At 44.3% G+C, this 24,944-nt stretch overlaps 1 protein-coding gene across 1 annotated transcript; it reads right to left on the bottom strand.

The window, feature by feature from the left end:
• Nucleotides 1-17,431: 17,431 nt before the first annotated feature.
• Nucleotides 17,432-24,127, bottom strand: RPS14 (ribosomal protein S14). Its single transcript, XM_075856170.1, has 5 exons — nucleotides 24,022-24,127; nucleotides 23,245-23,395; nucleotides 22,816-22,977; nucleotides 20,342-20,418; nucleotides 17,432-17,550 (listed from the first exon to the last, which is right to left on the bottom strand). Exons 2-5 carry the CDS (start codon nucleotides 23,391-23,393, stop codon nucleotides 17,483-17,485), a joined length of 456 nt encoding a protein of 151 aa, XP_075712285.1. The 5' UTR covers nucleotides 23,394-23,395; nucleotides 24,022-24,127; the 3' UTR covers nucleotides 17,432-17,482.
• Nucleotides 24,128-24,944: the final 817 nt, after the last annotated feature.

Raw genomic sequence — 24,944 nt, 5'->3', positions numbered from 1 at the left:
CTGAGAGCTCTGACTTTTCTGGATGTGGCGATACCAATTATTTTATTTTTTATATTACTTTAGACGAAAAATGAAAATTATTTTTTTTTTTTCGAGCTTTCAAATTATATATATATACACACACACATAATTTACACTACTAAAAACTTTATTCAACTTTTTTTTTATACATTTTATTAGTCCCCTTAGGAACAGTTAGATCGCTGGCACAATATTGCAGTATATTGTCATTCTTACAGGCTCCTATTAAGCCCTGCCAGTGGCCCTGAAGAAAGGCAGTCCTGAGGGCCTTCATTAGACCCCTGGGATTGCCATGACAACCATCGGCATACCTGATCGCAGCATTTAAGGGGATAAATGGCTAAGAACAGCGCAATCGCTGTTGCTGGTCGTTAGTCCCGGGTGTCAGCTGTAATACACAGCTGACACCCTCTGCGTACGGAGCTGGCTCAGTGGATGAGCCCACTTCATACATCAACCCCCGCACCAAGACGTGCTGCGGTGTGGGAACTGGTTAAGGAACATCCAGTTTTCAATTTATTTATACATTTCTAGGAGGAATAAAAGAGGAATGGCTCAACACACTTTTCTAACAAAAGGTTATTTCATGGGGATTACAAGTATTTACTCAAACAAGCATGGCAGGAGAGGCGCCCGGTCCTCTTTAGGCTGGATTCACACGAGCACATTACGTCCGTAATGGACGGAACGTATTTCGGCCGCAAGTCCCGGACCGAACACACTGCAGGGAGCCGGGCTCCTAGCATCATAGATATGTACGATGCTAGGAGTCCCTGCCTCTCCGTGGAACTACTGTCACGTACTGAAAACATGATTACAGTATGGGACAGTTGTCCCGAAGCGAGGCAGGGACTCCTAGCATCGTACATAACTATGATGCTAGGAGCCCGGCTCCCTGCAGTGTGTTCGGTCCGGAACCTGCGGCCGAAATACGTTCCGTCCATTACGGACGTAATGACCTTGTGTGAATCCAGCCTTAGGCCAGAAAACTGGAGCAATCAGGTTGATAAATCTCATTAAATGTCTCAATAGCAGTTTTATTTTTACACTATTTACAGCAACGTTCCGTCTGTGTTTCTGCTCACCTCAGTCATTTTTCTGACCTTACAAAGCTGCAGATGTCTCACAGCTGCGTCTCCACTAACAAAGCCACACAAGAAAACAAGTCCCGCCACAAATGCACCACACTCATTTCAGACAAAATTACATTTGTCTGGGCAGACGACGCAGTATCTGAGGAAAACCTAATACAAAGAAAATGTTCTGAATTCACTAAACATCCCAAAAATATACTTAAGTGTCGCTTTAAAGCAGAGCTCAACCTTTGATCATCATTTTTTAAGGAAGAACATGGCAAATACTTTACTTCTACTGCTCCGAGTAACAATATATTTTATACTTCATTCACTTCCAGAGCTGCATTCAAAATTCTGTTGGTTTACTATGAACTCTTTAGGGTATGTTCACACGGCGGGGGTCCGTAACGGCTGAAATTACGGGGATGTTTCAGCCTGAAAACATCCCCGTAATTTCAGCCGTACCGGCATGTGCAGGCGCTTGAACGCCGCGTCAATTACGGCCGTAATTAGCGCTGCTATTCATTGGAGTCAATGAATAGCGGCTCCAATTACGGCCAAAGAAGTGACAGGTCACTTCTTCTACGCGGGCGTCTATTTGCGCGCCGTCATTTGACAGCGGCGCGTAAATATACGCCTCGTGTGAACAGACAAACGTCTGCCCATTGCTTTCAATGGGCAGATGTTTGTCAGCGCTATTGAGGCGCTATTTTCAGACGTAATTCGGGGCAAAAACGCCCGAATTACGTCCGTAAATAGGCCGTGTGAACATACCCTTACACAGCTTTTTTGTGGCTGTTTTTTCTCTTTTTTTTCATATGTTTTATCATGTAAAGAAATGCAGCGGCAAAAAATTCTTATACTTACCCCGAGCCGTAGTCATGGCGACACATCCCTCCGTGCAGTCCAGCTTCCTGGAAAGACACTGCAGCTCATTAGATGCAGCAGTCACATGGGATGAAACATCATCCCAGGAGGCCAGCCTGGACGGAGAAGTATAGAGATCTGGGTAAGTATGCGTTTGTTTTTCTGAGTTGCGATTTGTTGCGGATCTTACCTCCACATTCAATGGGGAATGCCCGCAACAGAAAACAGCGATTAAAAATACGCACTGCAGGTCAATTTATAAACATTTTTTGGGCTGATTATTTATGCAGCGTGTGGATGAGATTTGTTCAAATCTCGTCCACTCTTCTGCTACTGTGTTATGCTGTGGATTTTCCGCAATATAATACGTTGCAGAAAATCCGCAGTATTTACGCTATGTGTGGACTTACCCTTAAAGTAGTAGGACTATTACAAAAACAAAAAATTTTGTATGTACAAAGGCATGGCAGCACGGAGCAAAGATATCTGTCTACAGGCTCCAGCGCCGCAAATCCAGTTCTGTAAGAGTATGTTCACACGCTTACTAAAAAATGTCTGAAAATATGGAGCTGTTTTCAAGGAAAAACAGCTCCTGATTTTCAGACGTTTTTTTAAGCCACTCGTGTCTCTGACGGCCATTATTGGAGCTGTTTTTCTATAGAGTCAATGAAAAATGGCTCCAAAAATGTCTAAAGAAGTGGCATGCACTTCTTTTTTCGCGGCCGTTTTTAAAAATGGCTGCGTAATAAGACGGCCCGTCGGAACAGAACGCCGTATTTCCCATTGAAATCAATGGGCAGATGTTTGGAGGCGTTCTGCTTCCGATTTTTTGGCTGTTTTTCAGGCGTGTGAACATACCCTTAGTGTAAACACTGTGGAATTTCTGATCAGATTTTCTGTGCAGTGCAGTGTTTTTGCAAGAGAAATTGACATGATGCAAATTTGAGAATCCGGACTGCAAATCAATTTCCGCACTTTCTTTCTGCATATTTTTTCCACAGCACGTGAGTGGGATTTGTTGAAATCTCATCCACTTTTCTGCTACTGTAATACGCAATAAAGTCTATTGTGGATCCATTGCGTGTGCACGTACCCTTACCGAGGCGTTCTATGTCCATGACTGAGTATGTTGAATGGTTTTCACCTAAATTTGTTTTGGACATTTTCAAAAATGCTATAGTATATCAGAATGTAATATGAGAATTTAAGTGACACAAGGAAGTAAAAAGATGGAGGCAGTTATAGAAAGGCAGGTAAGAAAATGGCAAGTTATACAAACGACATATAAAGTCTATGACTTATGGTTCGAAAAAGGTATTGAGCTTTGATAAAGCTGTCTAACAAATTACTCAACCCTGCCACTTCCACCATCACATTGAAATCAGACAGCGGAGTTTGCCCATCAATAGAGCACATACCACAATGACCGACCCACAACTACCTCTGACTACAGGGAAGATTTGATAAAAAAAAAGATGTCCTCGTAATTTCAAAAGCTAGAGTGTAACGCTCCAAAACCAAACTATAAGCTCAAGAAAGTACCTGGATGCTTATCCCGGCTAGCGTGGTCAGAACTTGACGTCTCAAGCGCTGTAGCAAAGCTGCATAGCGTAGCGGGACGTCTCAGGGAAGGTGACGCAAGGTTTCACAGCTTAGCGGGATGACACAGGGATGGTAGAGCAGTGTAGCACAGGAATATGGCAGCCAGATGGAACAATGAATGACTGAGACCAATATTGAGTTAGCACAGCCAAACCAACGTCAGGTACAAAAATCAGTATCAGGAAACAAGGCCAGGGTCAGGACTGAGGTTGGTACACAGATAAGTCAGATCAAGCGGAGTCTAGATGAAAGCCGGGTCAAACACTGAAATGAAAGGGAACAACAGTTAGGGTATGTGCACACGAGAAGTCGCTTTTACGTCTGAAAAGACAGACTGTTTTCAGGAGAAAACAGCTGCATCGTTTCAGACGTAAAAGCTCCTCCTCGCATTTTGCGAGGCGTCTGTGACGCTCGTAAATCTTGAGCTGCTCTTCATTGACTTCAATGAAGAACGGCTCAAATTACATTGCAAAGAAGTGTCCTGCACTTCTTTGCCGAGGCAGTCAATTTACGCGTCGTCGTTTGACAGCTGTCAAACGACGACGCGTAAATGACAGGTCGTCTGCACAGTACGTCGGCATACCCATTCAAATGAATGTGCAGATGTTTGCCAACGTATTGTAGCCGTATTTTCAGACGTAAAACGAGGCATAATACGCCTCGTTTACGTCTGAATATAGGTCGTGTGAATCCAGCCTAACAAACGTCAGAAAAATCACCACCAGGGTTGGAAGATTGTAGTGATTCCCCTTTTAAGGTACTAGGAGAGTGACGTCATATATTGCACAGGGTCCCACTCCTGTGGCTGGAGCCGCACAACACAAGCAGAGGAGAGACATGGCATCCCATCATCATGGTGATGCCACGTTCTGGACGGGTAGGAACGCCATCCACTGAGCAGGGAATACGCTGCAGCATCCCTTGTCGGCCCCCGGCTGACATATAGTTGGGGTTTGCGCTACTTTACAAGTATGGGGGCTGCCAGACTGCATTGGTTATCTGCACTGGGGGAACCATTAGTTTAGTCATACTCAATTTTTACAGTTACATTTTTCCACAGCACCAAAGGCCAAACCCAAGTCTAACGTAAGTTAATGAGTACAATGGGAGTGATAGTTTTGTCAATGCAGTCATCTCTTTAATGTGATATAGTAACACGGTTGGTAAGAACAATTCCATCTCAACTTTAATTAAATCAACCATCCCAACATAGACTTGATGTAGTAAATGGCCCCTCATTGATGTATGGTGGCTCCACGAGGCACTGTATTTTCACCTAGGAGCAATGCTTCTAGGGGAGAATACCTCCGTAATACCGCATGCAATGGAGGCACATAGATGTACAGTATGGGTCCATAGATCTCAGTAGTCACCATATGACAGATCCGTACATCACAGATCTGTAATTTGGCCCTGTGCTTGATGACACTGGCGATTGACTGTAGCTCAACCTTCCATTGAGTTCTATAAGGAGAAATTGCATGACCCAAATTTCATGTAGTTGCGTGGCCTGCATGCACTATTCATGGATCAGCAGAAATCGCAATGTATGAAATCTGGACTTTTACACTTCCCCAGGAACATTGAATAATCAAGAATAAACAGCAGCCATGAAGCGGGCGGTCAGCACTGACTTGTGGTGTCTGAAATTTCAGGTTTCATTTCCTCAAGAACAACCAAATTAATGTAAATAGATGAATATTTGGGGGTTTCCAGTGATGGACTGGGCGGCTCCCATCCTCTCCCGCATCTCCATATAATTTCTGCTTACCGGCTTTAGACTAAATTGTGTTTAATTTCCCATTATTTGGGTATAAGCTCCTTACTATAGACTGTAAATCACAATCCTGGAGAGATTTTACAATGAACTTATCTGTGTGGAATATTAGACACTGTCATTATTTAGTTCTTGCTGCTTAAATCTTGCTGCTTAAAGTGTAGATAAGCGTTTGACAAACTTCTGACATGTCATAGTGACATGTCAGAAGTTTGGATTGGTGAGGGTGCGAGCACGGAGACCCCGACCAATAGTTTGAATGAAGCAGCTGAATCGCTGCTGATGTATCGGAGTACGGGCTCATAGACTTTCTAATGAGTCCGTACAACGATACATTTATTTCCGGAAAAAGTCGAACAGACACGAAGCGGCTGAGCGCTCACGCGAGCGCTTCAGCTGCTTCATTCTAGCGATTGGTGGGAGTCTCAGTGCTCGGACCCCAACCAATCCAAACTTCTGACATGTCACTATGACATGTCAGAAGTTTGTCAAACGCTTAGCTGCACTTTAAACATATTATGCAAAGGACCCTGGAGGAAAACCTGCTGCAGTGTGCAAGAGAACTGTTATCTGAAAGAACATTTATTTTACAGCAAAACGAACACAAAGCCACTGCAATGGTTTAAACCATCATTAAAAGGGTTATATGAGATTTGAAAAAAAGGCTATTCATTTCTACAGGGTAGACAAGCGCCATCTTCGGCAGCCCCATAGAATTGAATGGAGTGGTGGCCGAGCATGCACACTACTGCTCCATTCCTATGGGGCTCCCAGGAGCGGCAAGGTAAGCCTGTTCTTGTAATTGGTGGGGGTCCCATCGGTCAGACCCCCACCGATCAGATATTTATCACCTATTCTGTTGATAGGTGGTAAATATTGATTGTAGGAAAACCCTTTAATATCCTGGAGTGGCCAAGTCTGGACCTCAATTCAATTGAAAGTTATAACTAGGTGAAAATAGCTGTTGGTACCCATGCAACATGACAGGACCTGCAACGAGGAAAGTCGAAATAATAATAAATCCTTAATAGATAAGTGAATTCCTTTATTTATTAGGGAATAGCATGCAACTCCCTAATATCACCTTAGGCGCTGTTCACATGGTACGTTTTCATCTTTCATCTAGTGGGATGTTTTGGACCACATTTATGTTAATATAAATTAGCTCCTTTCGATTGAAAGAAAATCCGGAGATCCCCTTTAACTCCGTTGCTGTAGATGAACAGTCACATGTATCAGAGGCTGGCATTAGGAGTCAGGCAGATGTGGCACGAGATATGCTTAAAGGGGCGCTACAATTTCTTCATAAATGCTGGAAGTAGCGCCATTTTGCACTTGCCTACATTCTGGGGTGATACTTTTGAGCCCACCCAGCCAGTAACATATCTCACCCATGTTATAAGATATAAAACATCAGTACAATTTGCCTGAGCAACGATCTCATCATGTGTGGGCGCCTTTCTTATTTTTTGGTTTGCCAAACATTGAATCGTCCAGATGAGGAGGAACAAGGAGCAGCATTTTACGGGAAATCACCCACATCACTGACGTCTGGCATCTGAACGCCAGGTTAGACAATTCCAGGGATTACCAAAGGTTAAAGGGTTTTTCCAGTTTGAAAGATTCTTCAACTACCAAAAATACTTCCGGGGTGATGAAGTTGTGGCTTTAGGCCACTTTTACAGCACAGAAATGTTGCTAATTCTGGCGCACACCATATTTTCACACCTCTTGACATTTTACAAAAGATAGGTGCAGTTTAGCAAGAGGTCTGATAGATTTACCATAATTTACAGCAGAAATTAACATAAATGTTGCAAATCTTAAAGGGGTATTCCCAGAATGGACAAATATCACGTTTTTGCAGGATTGGTGATAAGTGTCTGATCGCTGGGGCTCCACCAATCACTAGAACAGGGGTCCTGAGCCTCACTGCACAATCGCGGTGAGGAGAACTTTGGACGCAGCACTGCGGCTCCATTCAAAGTCTATGGGACTGACAGAAACAGCCGAGTACAGCGCTCAGATGTTTCCGTCAGTCCTAAAAAAATTCAATGGAGCGGCAGGATGCATGTGTGACCGCTGCTCCATTCAAGCGCCTCTTCACTGCAGGATGTTCAGTGAGCAGGAACAGGGAGTTCGGGAGCACAATTCTTAGGACCCGTGCACGATTCGCTCTCTGTACTGGCCGCTACGGGTCGGTTTGAGATCGCAATGAGATTGATAATTACAGCTTTACATAAAACCGGAGTTAAAGAGGCTCTGTCACCACATTATAAGTGCCCTATATCCAACATAAGGAGGTCGGCACTATAATGTAGATGACAGTAATGCTTTTTATTTTAAAAAAAATATCTGTTTTCACCACTTTATTAGCGATTTTAGATTTATGCTAACGAGTTGCTTAATGCCCAACTGGGCGTATTTTTACTTTAGACCAAGTGGGCGTTGTACAGAGGAGTGTATGACGCTGACCAATCAGTGACCAATCAGCATCATGCACTCCTCTCCATTCACTCAGCGCATAGGGATCCTGCTAGATCCTTATGTGCTGTCTTATACTAACACATTAACAATACTGAAGTGTTTAGACAGTGAATAGACATTCCACTCGATGTCTATTCACAATCCCTGCACTTCGTTACTCTGTCTGTGGTAGTTAAAGCAGAGGACGAGATTACGCGATAAATGACAGGTTACAACGAGATTACGCTTCCTCTGCTGTAACTACCATAGAAATAGTAACGAAGTGCAGAGATTGTGAATAGACATCTCGTGGAATGTCTATTCACTGTCTAAACACTTCAGTATTGTTAGGGTATGTTCACACGGCCTATTTACGGACGTAATTCGGGCGTTTTGGCCCCGAATTACGTCTGAAAATAGCGCCTCAATAGCGCTGACAAACATCTGCCCATTGAAAGCAATGGGCAGACGTTTGTCTGTTCACACGAGGCGTATATTTACGCGCCGCTGTCAAATGACGGCGCGTAACTAGACGCCCGCGTCAAAGAAGTGACCTGTCACTTCTTTGGCCGTAATTGGAGCCGCTATTCATTGACTCCAATGAATAGCAGCGCTAATTACGGCCGTAATTGACGCGGCGTTCAAGCGCCTGCACATGCCGGTACGGCTGAAATTACGGGGATGTTTTCAGGCTGAAACATCCCCGTAATTTCAGCCGTTACGGACCCCCGCCGTGTGAACATACCCTTAATGTGTTAGTATAAGACAGCAAATAAGACTCTAGCAGGATCCCTATGCGCTGTGTAAATGAATGGAGAGGAGTGCATGATGCTGATTGGTTAAGCACATCATTAGGCGGGATTCACACGACCGGGTCGTTCCCGAGCCCGAGTGTCGGCCGGTAAAATCGGCCATTTTGCCCGGCCGGTTTGCATAAAGTTATGCATCCGTGCTGGGCCGGGCAGATCCGGACAGTGACATCAGCGGCAGCTCCTGAAGGGGAATCCCCATGTGTTCGGGGATTCCGCTTCAGGAGTTTCCCCTGATGTCACTGCCCAGATATGGACAGAGACATCAAGCGCTCTGTCCAGGAGCGGAATCCCCGAAAGCACGGGGATTCCGCTCCTTCTAGGAGCTAAAGTGCGGCTAGCACATAGCAGAGCGGGGAGATACCTCCCTGCTCTGCTATAGTGGCGTCGCTACAGTAGCAGCAGCCGCAGCAGCAGCAGCTGCTGCTACTACTACTAGCGGCGCCATCGAAGGTGTCGCCGAGCCAGGGTGCTTTTAACAAGCAGGGGAAGGGAGCCAGCGCAGCGCTCCCTTCCACCTGCTGTACACCCCGGCCCTGCAACAGTGTACAGCGATGCCATTCGTCAGAATGGCATCAACTCCTCCTCCTCACATGCACTCTGCGCTGTGAGGAGGAGGAGATAGAGCGCAAGCACCGGGAAACCCGGCCATCACTCGGAACACATTCCGGTGATGGCCGTGTAATACCCGGCCCCATAGACTTCTATGGGAGCCGGGCGGCCGGGTGCCCGGGCAAAGATAGAGCATGTCCTATTTTTTGACGGCCGGATTTTCCGGCCGTCAAAAAATCGGTCGTGTGAATAGCCCCATTAGGGGTCTATCATTCCTAATGCAGCCGGGTGCCGGCCGATTTATGAACGGCCGGCACCCGGCCGGGAAGCCCTGCCGTGTGAATGAGGCCTTAGCATAAATCTAAAATCGCTAATAAAGTGGTGGAAATAGATAGTTTTTTAAAATAAAAAACACTGCTGTCACCTACATTATAGCGCCCATCTCCTTATGTAGGAGATAAAGCACTTATAATGTGGTGACAGAGCCTCTCGGTATATTCATTGAATACAAATCATAGCAAAGCTGTATTTGCTACCCAATCGGAAAGGGGATCAACTAGATCCGGGCCCCCTCTCTACAAGGGCCCCAGTGTCTTTCTCTATATTATGTATGCCCTTGTGTACCCATAAAGTACTGAAAAATATAGTAGCCTACATTTTTCAGCAGTCTAAGCATCAAGATGTAAACCTGCCCAACGTATACTAAAGGACATGTGGCATGTCTACACAACAGAAGCCTATGGGTACATTACAGTATATGTCTATACGCCTGCAAACTGCGATATTCACATACACAACAGCACCACCTGGTGACAACACATTCTTACTGCAGGACTAGAAACCTCAAGGTCCCATACATCAAAATTGTCGTGCAAGGACACATTTCTATCAATTTAATTTAAATGCAAGGCCTGTGCCTCTGCCTGCAAATTTCAGAAAAAAATAACTAGTAGAGAACCAGTAAAGTATTTGCACCCCATTTACAAAACGCATAGTTTCTCATTTATCCCCCTCCTAAATGCAGGGTTTACTAGACCCTGGACAATAGTTGCCTGCATAGTAAGAATGTCATTCCACGGTCACGTGTCCTAACAGCGCCAATTCTGGAACCATCTGACCTCCCACAATGCACTGCTCTGGTAGCAGGAAACCAACCTAAATGGAAAACTAAACAAACAAGCAGAGAGATTACTAGTCGACATCCTGCGTACTACTCACCCCCCCCCCCCCCACATACAGAAACCTTTACTGTATTGTTCCCATAAGATTACAAAGGACCAGTCACCTCTCCTGACATGTCTGTTTTATGAAATACTTGTATTCCCCATAATATAACTATTCTGGAGCATCTTTTCTTAGAACTCTGTATTATGCTGTTCCTCTGTTATTCCTATTGCAAATGTATCAATAAATTGACAACTGGGTGTTACCAGTTGGGGGTATTTCCCTACAGACTGATACTGTCCAATCAGTGCTCACAGTCTGACTGTGCAGGGACACGCCCCTTTGACAAGAGGAATGGCAACACCCAGTTGTCAATTTCTGCACTGAATTTTTACACCGCGTGTGGATGGGATTTGTTAAATCTCATCCACTATGCTGCTATTGTATTCTGCTGCCTATTTTCCATCCGCAATTATGTACGAGAAAAAAACGCAGCAATTCTGTTACGTGTGGACGAGCCCTAAAGGTGATATCTCCTCTGAAAACTGCAGGAATTCAGTCCACATTTTTTGCAGCAGTAAATGACATGCCACGGAACGAAAAATACACATCGCAGGTGAATTTCTGGACTGAAATTTTCCGCAGCGTGGATGACATTTGTTCATTCACACCCACTTTGCTGCTACTGTATTAAATATGTCACCCACTCAGAAGCAGAGTGTTGCACAGGGGGACCCAGCAGCAATGCATGCGATCAGAAAAATTTCTGATAGCAAGCATTTAACAGCTCTGATGCCGTTGCCAGATGTGACCACCGGCATGTGAGGGGTTTTTACTGTGCCTTTTTCTTCGGGGCCGGTGACCGGTGTACTTCTATAGCAGCTTGTGAACGCTCCCAGCCCTGCTATAGGAGGATTGCTATTGAGAACTGCCTGTCACAGGTCTCAATAGCAATGCACAAATTTTGCCATAAACTGCAATATTGTGATATTGCAGTCTATGGCATAAGTGAGCTAATGATCGCTGGCTCAAGCCCCCTAGAGGGGCTAAATAAAAGTTAAAATAAATAAAAAATTAAAAAATTCAAATCACATATAAACAAACACATTAGGTATCTCCGCATCTGAAAACGCCCGAACAATATAATATATATCCTATACGGTGAACGTCGTAGCGGGAAAAAAAGGTCAAGATGGCAGAATTGCCCTTTTTTTTGCTACTTCAAGCCACCCAAAAAATTTAATAAAATATGATCGAAATACCAGACATTCCCCAAAATGGTATTAATAAAAACGACATCAAGATATCTATCTAAAAAAGACGCCTTATACAGCGCTGTACACAGAAATATAAAAATGTTACGGCGGTCACAATATAGCCATGTAAAAATGTTTTCGTTTCTTTCAAACTTTTTTTTAAAGGTACTAAAAGCAAAACTGTATAAATTCGGTATCACCGTGATCGTATTGATAGAATAAAGGTAATGTGTAATTTTCATCGTACATTGAACACTAAAAAAAGAAACCCATAAAAAAAATAGCGGAACTGCTGTTTTTTTCCAATTCCAACCCATTCTCAATTTTTTCCCAGCACATCGCACAGAATATGAAATTGTGGCATTAGAAATTACAACTTGTCCCGTAAAAATTAAGCTCTCATATGGCGGTGACAACGAAAAAATAAAAAAAAATTATGACTTTTTGAAGGCGGGGAGGAAAAAACAAAACCATAAAAACTAAAATTAATCTGGTCCTGAAAGGACAGTTCTGCTTTGGCTCAATCAATTTGTTACTTCCTCTAAGAATTTGTCAGATCTGAAAGCATCACACCGTCACATCCAGGACAATATCGCCATATAATGCTGTCGGGTGGCATATGTACAGAGCTACTCTCCCTTAGATGCATTAAATGGAGCATTTAGCATAAAGAAAAACATCTATATAATATCTGAGACATACGAAGCTTCAGTAAAGGCTTCATGTTGCCCTAATCTTCATGCAAAACAGGTGACTGCTCCACTTCTCCTTTACATTAGTTTTGATAATTTTCCCTTAGTAGGTTTCAAGGTGTGGAAGAAAACCGTTAGAGCCCTAAGGCCTCATGCACATGACCATAAGAATAGTCTGTAATTGCAGACCGTAATTACGGTCTGCAATTACGGACCCATTCACTTCTATTGTAACGGACACCTTCCCGTTTATTTACGAGAAGGTGTGCGGGCCATAGAAAGCCGCCTCAAAAGATAGGACATATCCTATCTTTTGCTTTTAATGGACCGTGCTCCCATATGGCCGTGTGCATGGGGCCTAACACATTGACCCACACAGGCGTCCGCACCATGCGAACCCGGACAAGTGCCGGGGGTCACTGTCCATATATGGACAGGGATGTCAGTAGGAGTCCCATGCAGAGCGATAACAGCTCTTCTCCGGGACTCCATCTCTGGGGAAGCCCCTGACATCGCTGTCCATATATGGACGGTGTTGTCAGAGGGAGAGAAGGCGTGCCAGGCAGAGAGCTAGCGGCTCGGCTCCGGGACTCCGTCCCTGGGTCAGCTGATAACCGGATTTACTGAAGAAAAACACGTGCATTGGGCGGGACGGGTAAACTTGGTGAAGATGATCCTTTTACCAAAGGGATTATATTTACTGTAACACGCAAATGATCCTATCCCAAGATCCTTTTTTGATAGGCTGCACTCTTTGATGGCTAGTTTTGTTTGGGGAAATCTCGTAGGAAACTTGCTCTGGCCAAGCTACAGCGTCCGAAGGTCAGGGGTGGACTGGCACTGCCTGATTTTTACATTTACTTTTTGAGTGGTCAACTGCGTTATTTGAAGGAATGGATTGATCAGGGCACAGAATCCTTCCCAGAGTATGCTTTGGGTTAGGTGCTGGGAATATCTGTCCTGTGGCCTGTGCTGGAGAACCCCACTCTGTTCAGAGGGAAACTACTTCTACTTCACAGACTAGCACATCAGGTGTGGTAGGCAGCTAAGCTGATGTGTGGTTTTGGGGATCTGGAGGAGGGGGATACCGTTGTGGGGAAACCCCATGTTCCCGCACTTACACATGTTGGAGGGGTCCAAGTTTTGGAAGTTCAAGGGAGTTCTGTGTTTTGGGGATATTTATAAAGACAATGTGTTGTTATCATTCATTCAGATGATGGAGGGCTATAATTGACATCGTACCCAGTTTTTCAGGTACTTACAACTATGACATGAGTTGACCTCGCAATTTACGACGCAGTCCCTGTCTCTTTCGAAGTTCCCATTGATTGGAGTTCTAAAGACACAGGGACCCAAGGGTATTATTTCGGCAATATACACTCACCTCCTGAATGCAAAAACTGAGTCGAGTACACTCCCTGTGCAGTAGGCATGGCAGTCAGTTATCCCAGACTTGTCCGAAGAAGATTGGTCTGAGGCCCTGGAATCTCATTTATTGGTATCTCTTTCTGTCAATAATAGACTGACCCAACTGTATATAATACACCAGTGTTCTGTTACACCAACTAGTTTATACCGTATGGGTAGGATGCCTCATACAGAATGTCATAGATGTCACTCCTCAGGGGCAAACTTCATACATCTCATCTGGGGCTGCCAGTGTATTAGTTCCTTCTGGGATGGGGTACTCGAGGTTTTGAATGGTATTGTATCGATACCTATACCCAAGACACCGGACATTTGTTTGCTGGGACTGTTGCGGGAGGAGAGTTGGCCATTTCACAATCGCGTATTTATTAGGGAAACTTTGTTCCTGGCTAGGAAAGCTATAGCCTTGAGATGGATGGCGGACAGGCCCCCCACGCTTAGGCCCCATGCACACGAACGTGTTTTTGCGGCCGCAATTCTCCCGAAAATCCACGGGAGAATTGCGGCCCCATTCTTTTCTATGGGGCCATGCACACGACCGTAGTTTTTACGGTCCGTGCATGGCCCGGGAACCCGCTCCGCAGAAAGAATGGGCATGTCCTATTACGGACATCTTCTGCGGTCCGGGCTCATTGTAAACAATGACGGCGGCCATGTGATTGTCCCGCGCTTTGCGGGCGGCCCGCGGCTGAAAGTCCACAGCCGGCCGACCCGAAAATCACGGCCGTGCACACTGCTACGGTCGTGTGCATGAGGCCTTATACAATGGAAATCTCTGGTCAATCAAATCATCCCGTTTGAGAGAGTGGTTTATAGAAATAGGAAATGTGACCAAAGTTTGGGAAGATTTGGGATGGGCGGCTATCCTCACCTGCGACATTGGACCCAGGAAATACTATGCACGCTCTCTCACACAGACTGTCAAGGGAGGGAGGGGAGGGAGATATGCTTGAATAATGTACTTGAATACAGTGTCATACTCTTTTTGCATCTTTCTTATAAGTATGTATATATGGAATTCAATTGACTGATGTCATCTGAATAATTTGCCGACGTGTGGGTCCGATACAATGCCTGAAATGTATTCTGTATTGTTCGGAAATGACCTAATATGTAATTATTATTGATGTATGATATGACATAACATTGTAAATTCTTTATTGCAAGCTTGAAGTTCAATAAAACGTGTTTAAAAAAAAAACAAAAAAAAAAAACACATGCATTGGTACCTTAAAACTGTTGCCACTATATATCCTGGATATGGCATGCTGTGCTGTTCTGTGGCAGGGTATGTTTACACTTAGATTAGTTTTGGATTTAACCCGTTAGTGACCGCCCATTAGTGTTTTTACGGCGGCCACTAACAGGCTTTATTCCGATGCAATAGCCTTTTTACAGCACTCCATCGGAATAAATAGACCAGGGAGCCGTTAAATCTCCAATCTCATCTCCCGGTGGTAGCCGAGAGCAGGGAGCAGCCCCGCTCTAACGGGCAAGATCGATATCCTTATCGATCTCGCTAGTTTAACCCCTCGCATCCGAGTGGTTTTGGACAGAGGGCACTCCCTCCCTCACCCCAACCTGCGTAAGATAACAGGGTGTCTGTCTTCTATGGCAGCCACGGGGCCTAGTAAAGGCGCTCAGGTCTGCCACTAGTTATGCATGTCCGGTTTACACGGACAGGCAGTAATACATCGCAATACAGAAGTATTGCAGTGCATTATAAAAGCGATCGGCTGATCGCATAGTGAAGTCTCCCAGTGGGACTAGTAAAAAGAAAGTTTAATAAAGTGGATTAAAAAAATAAATATGAAAAACCCACTTTTTTCCCCTTACAAAATGCCTGATTATTAAAAAACAAAAAGTAAAAAAAAAGTTACATAATTGGTATCGCCGTATTCGTAACAACCCCAACTATAAAGTGGTTACATTTAACCCGTACGGTGAACGCCGGAAAACAAAACAAAAAACAATGCAAAAATTGCGGTTTTCTGTGAATTCTGCCTTTAAAAAAAAAAACAAAAAAAAAAACAGATATGGCTCTTGAAATATGGAGACACAAAACCAGCTAATTTTGAAAAAAATAAAAAAAAATAAAAAAAGTCTTTACAGCGCAAGGGTATGTTCACACTGAGTTTTTTGCAGGCAGAAAATTCTGCCTGGAAAAACCAGCTCCGGTTTTTTTAAGTGGTTTTGCACCACACGTGTTTTTTGCCGCGATTTTTCTGCTCTCTTCAACAGAAATATGGAATAATTCATCTATTCCTCCTAGAATTCCCTGCAGGTTCTAGGAGATACGCTGCGCACTTTTACGCAGCGTATCTGCCCTGTGTACACATACCCTTACAATGAAGCCAAAATCCCATTCACATCTAAAGCCTTGTTCAAATAATCTATATATAATGTAGGATTTTAATAAATTCTCCAGTCTGCTTTGGCAAAAGAAAACGAGTCAATAATGTCAGTGTGTAAACAAGACCTTACAGGTCTCGCAGCAGTTTACTAAAGTTGTTCCCAGTTTGACAATTTTCTATAAGCCAATTGACTGGACTTCAGACCAATACATTATATTAACATGCTTTGTAGCAAACCCAGAGCAAATTTAAAGGGATTGTCCGGTCTAGAGGACCCACTTACAAATATCTTATTAGGGAACATGGGAGGTAAGAGATCCGCTGTTCAGGCAAAATAAAACAGAGAGCAGCTATATGGTCTATAGAGCACCAGTCACACCAACGCGTTACATGGAGAGCCCAACGAATAGGCACAGTGTAATACTTCAATCCTCCCACAGGGGAAAATAATACGTTTCGCCAAGTTCACTACAGATTACACCTGATTGTTGGGAATCCACAACTTCTAAGATCTGGCCACTGGCAAAGTACTCTTAGTCATGGTCATCATGAGACATGGTACAAGGGATTATGGGCACCAGGTAGATGTGGCAGGTATAATTGAATTTTTGCACAATTCCGCAGAGGAATTAAAGTTATGAAAACAAGCTTCAGAAGGCAACCACACAAGTTTTACAATTTGATCCTGTGGCAAAAGACATTAGCCCAACTACCCTTCACATGCCATAGTTTGGGATCTTATGCAGATCCCATGCTATAGACATCTACATAAGATAGGGAAATTGTTGCCATTCGACCCTCTGCTACCTCAACTCTTGACAACTAGCAGTAGGTCCCTGCACAAGGCATTACTGGATGCAGATGTAAGTCCCTTGTTACACCAGTAGGTACTTTGTGTGCCACTGTTTGCAGGTAGTTTCTCACCTCAAGTCAATGCAATGCCCATATATTGACCGTGACGTCAGAAGCAGTGCTGGAGTCCCCGGGCTGAGCGCTAACTAAAGTTCCACCCCGGGACTCAGGCCTGTGAGCACACCTGACATCACAGTCCAAATATGGAGTGTAACTTCAGGAGTTTTCCCAGGGGCAGTCCTTGAGCGACATATTCCACTGTATGCCATACAGTGGGATAGGTTTTGGCCTTTCATCGAAGGAATATGTCGGGAGTCTTCCTGACATACATCTGATGGAAGGCCAAAACACTACGTGAATGGGGAATTAGAAAGGCGTGCAGCTTTTTGTCTGTCAGAGTTGTTAAATTAAACTAACCTCCACAACGGTGCCACATTTCACTACTTTTGACAGGTGGTACTGACCAGTTTGATCTTTGAACATACATGTAGCACACTGAAAAACAAAGCAACAGGTTTGTTTTGGTCTGGTAATTTTATTAACAACTGAAGGACAAGGCAGGATAACTACAGACGACGACCACGGCGACCGCCCTTTCTGCGGGTGCTGTCTGATGGGATGGGTGTCACGTCCTCTGAAGGAAAGAAAATAGAAACAATTAGAAGACCGTTCATTAACAATAGAACACAGAGCAGTGTCACAAGCATCACTCAGACTTGATTCCCGAGGCAGTATCTTTATACCATTGTGAAGACAGGAGTCACATCATGGCATGAGATTAGCTGACGGAGCAGATATACAAAAAAATACAAGAATAGACATTTGCGTTCATCCGGTTTTAAACTTAAACAAAAAAACAGCAGACGTTTAAAGGGAAGGTGTCGAACATTTATTTTTTTATATAATATTGCTTTTAGTATGTTATTAAAATAAATTTTATTTATTTGTTTTTGTGTTGTACTTTTTTCTTACTTTTACTTCACTGTGGGGGCTGCCATTTTTTTTTCTCAACTCTGTATTCGTTAATTAACGTCACGTACAGAGATGGAATACGGCACATAAATCCCCATAGAGAACGCGAACCGTTCCATTCACTATAGTGTACGCCGTCTGTGTGGGAACGGCGCATGCTCCGCTCCCACACAGACCAAAAGGAAGGTCTTTGGCAGAGCGAAATCCGGCGTCATTTTCATGTGGACCGGAAGCCGCGGCCGGACAGTAAGATGGAGACTTCCGGTCATGGCTTCCGGACATATGTTCCAGGCAGCGAAGACGCAAGGAGTGGGATCGGAGGCAGCAGAGGCGGCTGGAGCAGGTAAGTTATGTTTGTGTATGTGATGTGTGTATTATGTTCGTGTTATACTGTCTGATTACCACTGTATCTAATCCTCCTACATTAGAAGATTCAACCACCTCCTTCTCCTGGCACTAGCCAGGATAAGGGAGGGGGGATTGTGTGAGCTCCCTAGAGCGTGTGTGTCTACACCAAATTTGCAGCATAAAGCAAGGAGGTTGCTTTACCACATTGCAATACTGCAATTTTGGGAATTGCTCCCTCTAGTGTCCAGCACATGGAAATGTTATAAATTTGAATCTAATTTATAATATTTCCTGACTTGTGAAAAAATAAAAAAAATTAAAACAATGTTTAATCACTTAAATACTAACTGTTTAACAGATGAGAAAAAAAATAAAATTGTAGCGACACATTCCCTTTAATACACCAAGGGCTCAGGAGTGTACGAAGTCCGCACTGCTCTACTGTAGCCTTAGGCCAGGATCACACACAGTTTTGGGCTCATTTTTTGAAGCCAAAGGCCGATCCAAAAAGGAAAGGCTATAGCCCCTGAAGACTACTTCTTGTCAAAATATGTCAGACGGGGGAATGGACTTGTGTTTTTAACCATGACTGCTATGGTAACATTAACTAATATGAAGTGTAACCTGCAGTCGCACCCATAATAAATATACCTCCCGTTTTGTTATCGCTGGCGCCCGGCAGTCAAATATCAGAACATAACAGTAGCTCTTTGAAGCTTGGCGGTAGCATTTATGTTCGGTTTTTAACTTGTGTGGCTAATGCTTTGCGACAAAAAACCTGACATTTATTCTCATTTCTCATGGTAGTATTACAGTAGAGTATAAAATTGGGGTATTTTTTTCGCTTTATGGCAATTTGCATTGAATTCATATGGAATAAGCAGCCCGATCCTTTGAACACATCCAGCATCACGAGATCTGCCGAACAAACGTCAACTGAACATCTAATACACATTAGATGGTCCCGAAGAAATGGGCCGATGTTCGTTTCAGGTGTTTGGCCACTACATAATAGGACACCGTATTACGTAGACATTCTTCTATTCTGTAAATGCCCCTATGGAGTACCCTGTAATAAATCTGTATGTAACCTGACAGTATGAGACATACACAGATACAGCTAAGCTCCATGCACAGGACCGTAGAAGTCACCCGTAACTGCTGACCGTAATTTGGTCCGCAATAACAGACACATTCACTCCTATTGACTACGGACACCTTCCCGTATATTTACGGGAACGTGTCCGGGCTGTAGAAAGCCTCCGCATAAGATATATAATGTCCTATATTTTGCGTTTTACGGACTGTGCCTCCATACTTTGCATGGGGGCACGGGCCGAAAACGCGAATGGCTGTTGGCGGCCACGCCTGTAATCGTGGACCGTGATTACGTGCACATCTGTGTGCAGTGTGACTAAGGTATGATAGACTTCTATAGGCGCTATTATTACAGCACCATGAAGCTATAAAATTCAAGAGCTTTGAATTGGTATTCAAATAATTATTTATCACCTATTCACAGGATAGGTGATAAATAGGTGATCGGTGGGGGTAGGGCTGCTGAGACCCCCACCAATCCCGAGAATGGGAGTACCTGGCTGTCCCTGTGAGCCCCATATCAGCGGAGCGGTACTGCGCATGCTCGGCCACTGCTACATTCACTTTCTATGGGGCTGCCGGATGAGATCTCCTAAGGTGATCTTTACAGAGAGGAATAATAACTAAGCAAAATGTAACTTAAAATGTGAAAAATTCAACTGAAAGCTCATCTGAACACTCATTAGTAATACAGTAAAAAGGTGAAGGCTCAGTCGTTAACACATGATGTGCCAAATTCCCCACACTTCAGAGTTCTGTAGTAACCTCACAGAAACCGTTCTCCTCATAGGATCCTATTATACAGTTCTTCATCTGCCCTCCCCTCGCTCATCGGTTCATGTGCCAGTTTGTCTCACGACTGAAGACACTTTATGGCCAAGACGTCAGAAGTGCACAGGAGGCTCCACGGGAGAACATAGTTATTACTGATCTAATGTGCAGAAAATTCATAAACCGCTGCAAAGCATTCGCTACATAATATTACAAGAGGGAATAAAAGCGCTCACCAATGCGGCCAATTTTCATGCCAGAACGAGCCAGGGCTCTGAGGGCAGACTGGGCACCAGGTCCAGGGGTCTTGGTTCTGAAAAAGTAAGCAGTTTCAATCTGTAGATCTGCAGTCATTGATGTATGAATATAATGAAACAAACAATAACAGTATTTATCTTCTCTCTCCTAAATAAAACCTTCTACCCCCAGATTAGGGGGAACCTCTGCAAGGAGAGTCCTCACACCATACTGTGCTCCGCAATAGCACATGATAGCACGGGCTCAGATTGCGCCGGTCACTTTGGGAACAGGATTAGGAAAAGTTGTCCAAACTGGTTACAAGTTAGCCAAATCAATAGGATCAAGTAAACTGCACGCACCGCCGATCCAGAATTATCCCACAGAGTACACGTAAAGAACGTAACCTGATTACAGAAGATAATCTGGAGCTCCATCTACTACATAAAACTTCTGATACAAGTTATAAAGACTTAAAGGGGTTTTCCTATGAGGGACATTTATGACATATCCTCAGGATAGTTCATGAATGTCAGATAGATGCGGGTCCCACCGATCTCTAGAACAGAGCCCCCCTAAGCCCCGTTCTAGCTTGTTGTGCTCACGCTGCCTCCTGGCCACTCTAACGGATAACATGCCATTCACTATTATGGGAGTTACGGAAACAGCCGAGTGCTATGCTTTTTCCATAAGTGGCCGGGAGGCAGCGTGAGCTAGAATGGGGTTTAGGGGGCCCCCGAGGTGGATATGTCAAATGTCTGTCATGGGAAAACCCTATTAAAAGGAGTCATCCATAGTGTATACTAGACCAGTAAACTCACGTTGTTACACCAAAGGACAGAATTATACTTAAGTTTTGTCTCTGTAGTGGTCAGTCCACATGACCTTAACACGAGAGCCACCGGGTTATACATTTTATTAGACATTGCCCTACAGGCAGCAATAATGACAAGGTGCAACTTTCCAATATTCACCCAAATCATGCCAACCAAAAGGGGTGGGGGAGATGCAGCGGATCTCGTCCTGCCATGCCCTATCTACACAGTAAGCTATAACTTATCCAAATTCTAATATTACACCAGAACACGAGACGGTATAATCTCATAGTTTGTTATAGGATGAGGCTACGAGAACGCAGATTGCATGTAACCTCCCCCTACACAAACCCCTACAAAATATGACTATTCTACCCCAGAGGCACCAACATACAAGCTCATTATAGAAACCGGCTGCCTTTATAGGATAAGTCTAGTGCTACATCCACACATGACACCCACAACATCGCTGTAAGACAAGGACTTTTTTTTTTTTTTTTTTTTTAAACTCGTTTTATTGAAAATAAACTTTCAGAGTCAAACTGTCACATACATCAGGATAAGACCAGGACTTTTACCGCATTTACCAATTCCAAAATTTCTTTTTCTTAGAAAAAATAGAAACCCAGATCACGCATCACATTACAGGCTGCAACTAATCTTGGCGTGTCTGGCTCTGGCACGTCCAATGCCCATTTCACACATTATAGAGGAACAGACCCCAACGGGCAACCAGAGTGGGAGTCATTTAAAGCGGGCATGCACAGGACAACTGAGGATTTGTCTGACAGAGCTCGTATCCCACATGCCCAGTCCTGCCATCCTCTGGTCAGGCCACTCCAATACACAACAGATGTCAGCGGATCCTTCAGAATTTAGCGGATCTTGCAGCATTTATCCAGCGTGCGGCCACTACTTCCAAACGGCCGTCCTGCTTTGCTCAAACAGTCATGATATCTAAGGAAACCCCCACTGAAACGATACACACTGAAAACTAATCCTGGACATCCGCAATAGATGATTGTTACCGTTTAGGGCCGGGTCGCATCGCCAATAAATTTGAGCGCAATTATAGTCACATCTCTGCGCGATGCGACATGTGACAGATCGTGGGGAGCCTTACTCCGAATTACACCAACTACAGGAGGCCTCAGTTCACAGGGAATGGACCAGATATGAAAACAATGCCCATAATATCCTATGAGACCCTACTGTACCTCATCTCATGGATAGGGGAGGGGGATGTAGGAAATATAGTTGCACGATGCAGCACCACATGGACTGGGTTCATAAGGAGGACCAGATTTTGCAGCCCATGTGCTTCTGCGCAGTGTGTATGAGGCCTTGTTCCAAATAAACAGGGGTAGGGGATAGAGTGAAAGACCGATCAGTCCGAGTGGTGCACACAGCACCCCGTTCACGAGCCCCAAACAGAAGGGGCCACTATACCCATCTCAAACAAGCGCCAAGATGAAGGAGCCAGGATCCAGGACAGACCAACAAAACAGGCGCAGATCAGGATAATCACTCATGCACCGCCTACCGCAGATATCCATCCCACACGTTCGTGCAGTTGTGGTGCAACTTTGTGCCACACATTGCAATACATACAGAGCATCATGTACCCCACATGTATGTAAACCCTTATCAGCCATTACCTGTTGCCACCAGTGGCACGCAGCTTGATGTGAAGAGCAGTGATGCCAAGCTCCTTGCACCTCTGGGCAACGTCTTGAGCTGCCAACATAGCGGCATAAGGAGAGGACTCATCTCTGTCGGCTTTCACCTTCATCCCACCAGTCACACGGCAGATTGTTTCTCTATGGAAGGAAACACACACGAGAGTCAGTATAACACAAGGACTGCCATATCACCACAGGAAGACCGTAACCAGGCATAAAACATGATACCCGTCCATGCAGATCCCATGTCATTACACTACATAAGAGATCAGCAACCTTTGGCACGACAGCTTTTGCAAAACTACAATTCCCAGGATGCACAAACAGCCTTTGGCTGTCAAGGCATTCTGGGAGTTGTAGTGCGGAAGGTTGCTGACGCCTGCGCTACATCATCCAGTAACTTACTTGCCGGACAGATCCGTCACATGTACAAAGGTGTCATTGAAGGAGGCAAAGATGTGGCAGACTCCAAACACGTTCTCTCCTTCAGCCACTTGCGGGCCCAGGCTGATCACCTGCTCTTCCTTCTTTTCCTTACCCTTACGTGGAGCCATTTCTGGGAAGGAATCGAAGACACAGCGCCGGTAAGACATTATAATAAGCAGCTTTAATATAATCTCTGTATACACAGCCCAGTGCCCACATCAATGGCCCAGGAGGGGCACAGGAGCCCCAGACATAGGAGTAAACAGATATAAACCAAGACTTGTCAGATGTAGCAGAGCTGAACATTCCTGTGATAAGTCGCTCATTTAGCAATGCGAGATCTGCAGTCCGATGAAAACCATAAAGAGAACATTGTACCAAATGACACACACAGCTCTGCTGCATGCCCACGTTGGAGCGGAGTGTGTGGTTTGGTACAATGTGTTTATTCTACTTTTACATAGGACTGCTGATTCTATATACAGTCTAGTCAGGATATTGTATCTCCCGGTTGTGTACATTATGTGGCGGTGCTCGCTGTGCGGGGGGGATATTTACTACAGAGCGCGGCAGTGCCGGGGCCTCCTCCTGTATATCTCAATGTAGATATATAACCTCCTGTACCGCCGCGGAGCACAATATCCCCCCGTATACTGAGCGCAGGGCGCCCCTTGTCCTTGGCACCGGTTGATACCCGCCGTCCCCCCCGCCATGACCTAGGATTGATTCGGATTTCGGTCCCGGGGCCGCACTTACTGCTACGTCTTCTCGTGGAGCCGCTACAGGAAAGGAAGGATGCAGGGTGGCGGGGGCAAAGGTCACTCCCTTCACCGGAAGTGATTCTGCGTGAGCTGCTATGGGTCGCGGGATAAACGGCAGTAAAGCGGGATATTTTTCGTGACAGGACGATGATTGTGTCGGTAAAAGTGTCCGATTGGGTGACTGAGTGGAATTGTTTTCCTTATAAAAATCACGGCCGTAAAAGTGCTGTAATGGTTTTCCAGAAACAAAGATGGCGGTTTTGGAGTCACGTGAAGAAGGTCAGGAACATAATAAAGGCGTCGTGTATGAAAACTGAGAACGTGTGATTGTTGCCCATAGCAACCAATCAAAGTGCATTTCATTTTATGCTAGCATGGTTTAGAAAATGACAGCTGAGCAGGGATTGGTTGCTATGGACAGTTTTGACACTTTACGCTGGTGTAGAATATTTCATGCAGAAATGTCTTCTCAAAAATTTTTTCCGGGAGATTTGCACTTTGAGCCGCAACAATTTTCTTCACTTAAAGGAATTTACTTAAAGTAAATAAAGAAAATGAATGGTCTAGGGGTAATCAGTAGGTTAATTAACCCCTTCAGGATTGAGCCTGTTTTGGCCTTCAGGGCGAAGCCGATTTTTCAAATCTGACTTGCTAATTTATGTGGTATTAACTCCGGAATGCTTTTGCCTATCCAAGTGATTCTGAGATTGTTTTCTCGTGACATATTGTACTTTATGTTAGTTAAAAAATTTGGTCGATAAATGTAATATTTATTTGTAAAAAACACCAAGATTTAGAGAAAATTAGCAAAAATTAGCATTTTTCTAAATTTAAATGTATCTACTTGTAAAACAGATAGTAATACCACACAAAATAGTGACTAGTTTATATCCCCCATATGTCTACTTTATATTTGCA

The sequence above is a fragment of the Rhinoderma darwinii genome, chromosome 3 (assembly GCF_050947455.1).
Source record: "Rhinoderma darwinii isolate aRhiDar2 chromosome 3, aRhiDar2.hap1, whole genome shotgun sequence".
NCBI classification, from domain to species: Eukaryota; Metazoa; Chordata; class Amphibia; order Anura; family Rhinodermatidae; genus Rhinoderma; species Rhinoderma darwinii.
The sequence above is the reverse complement of the archived record's forward strand: the minus strand, read 5'-3'. Positions and strand labels throughout refer to the sequence as shown.

Bases quoted from the DNA above. Each gene is read 5' to 3' on its own strand.
- RPS14 (XM_075856170.1), bottom strand. From the start codon at position 23,393: ATGGCTCCACGTAAGGGTAAGGAAAAGAAGGAAGAGCAGGTGATCAGC. The intron at 22,978-23,244 runs GTAAGTTACTGG...TTCCTTCCATAG, and splicing joins GTGACGGATCTGTCCGGCAA to AGAAACAATCTGCCGTGTGA. The intron at 20,419-22,815 runs GTAATGGCTGAT...TTACTTTTTCAG, and splicing joins CGTGCCACTGGTGGCAACAG to AACCAAGACCCCTGGACCTG.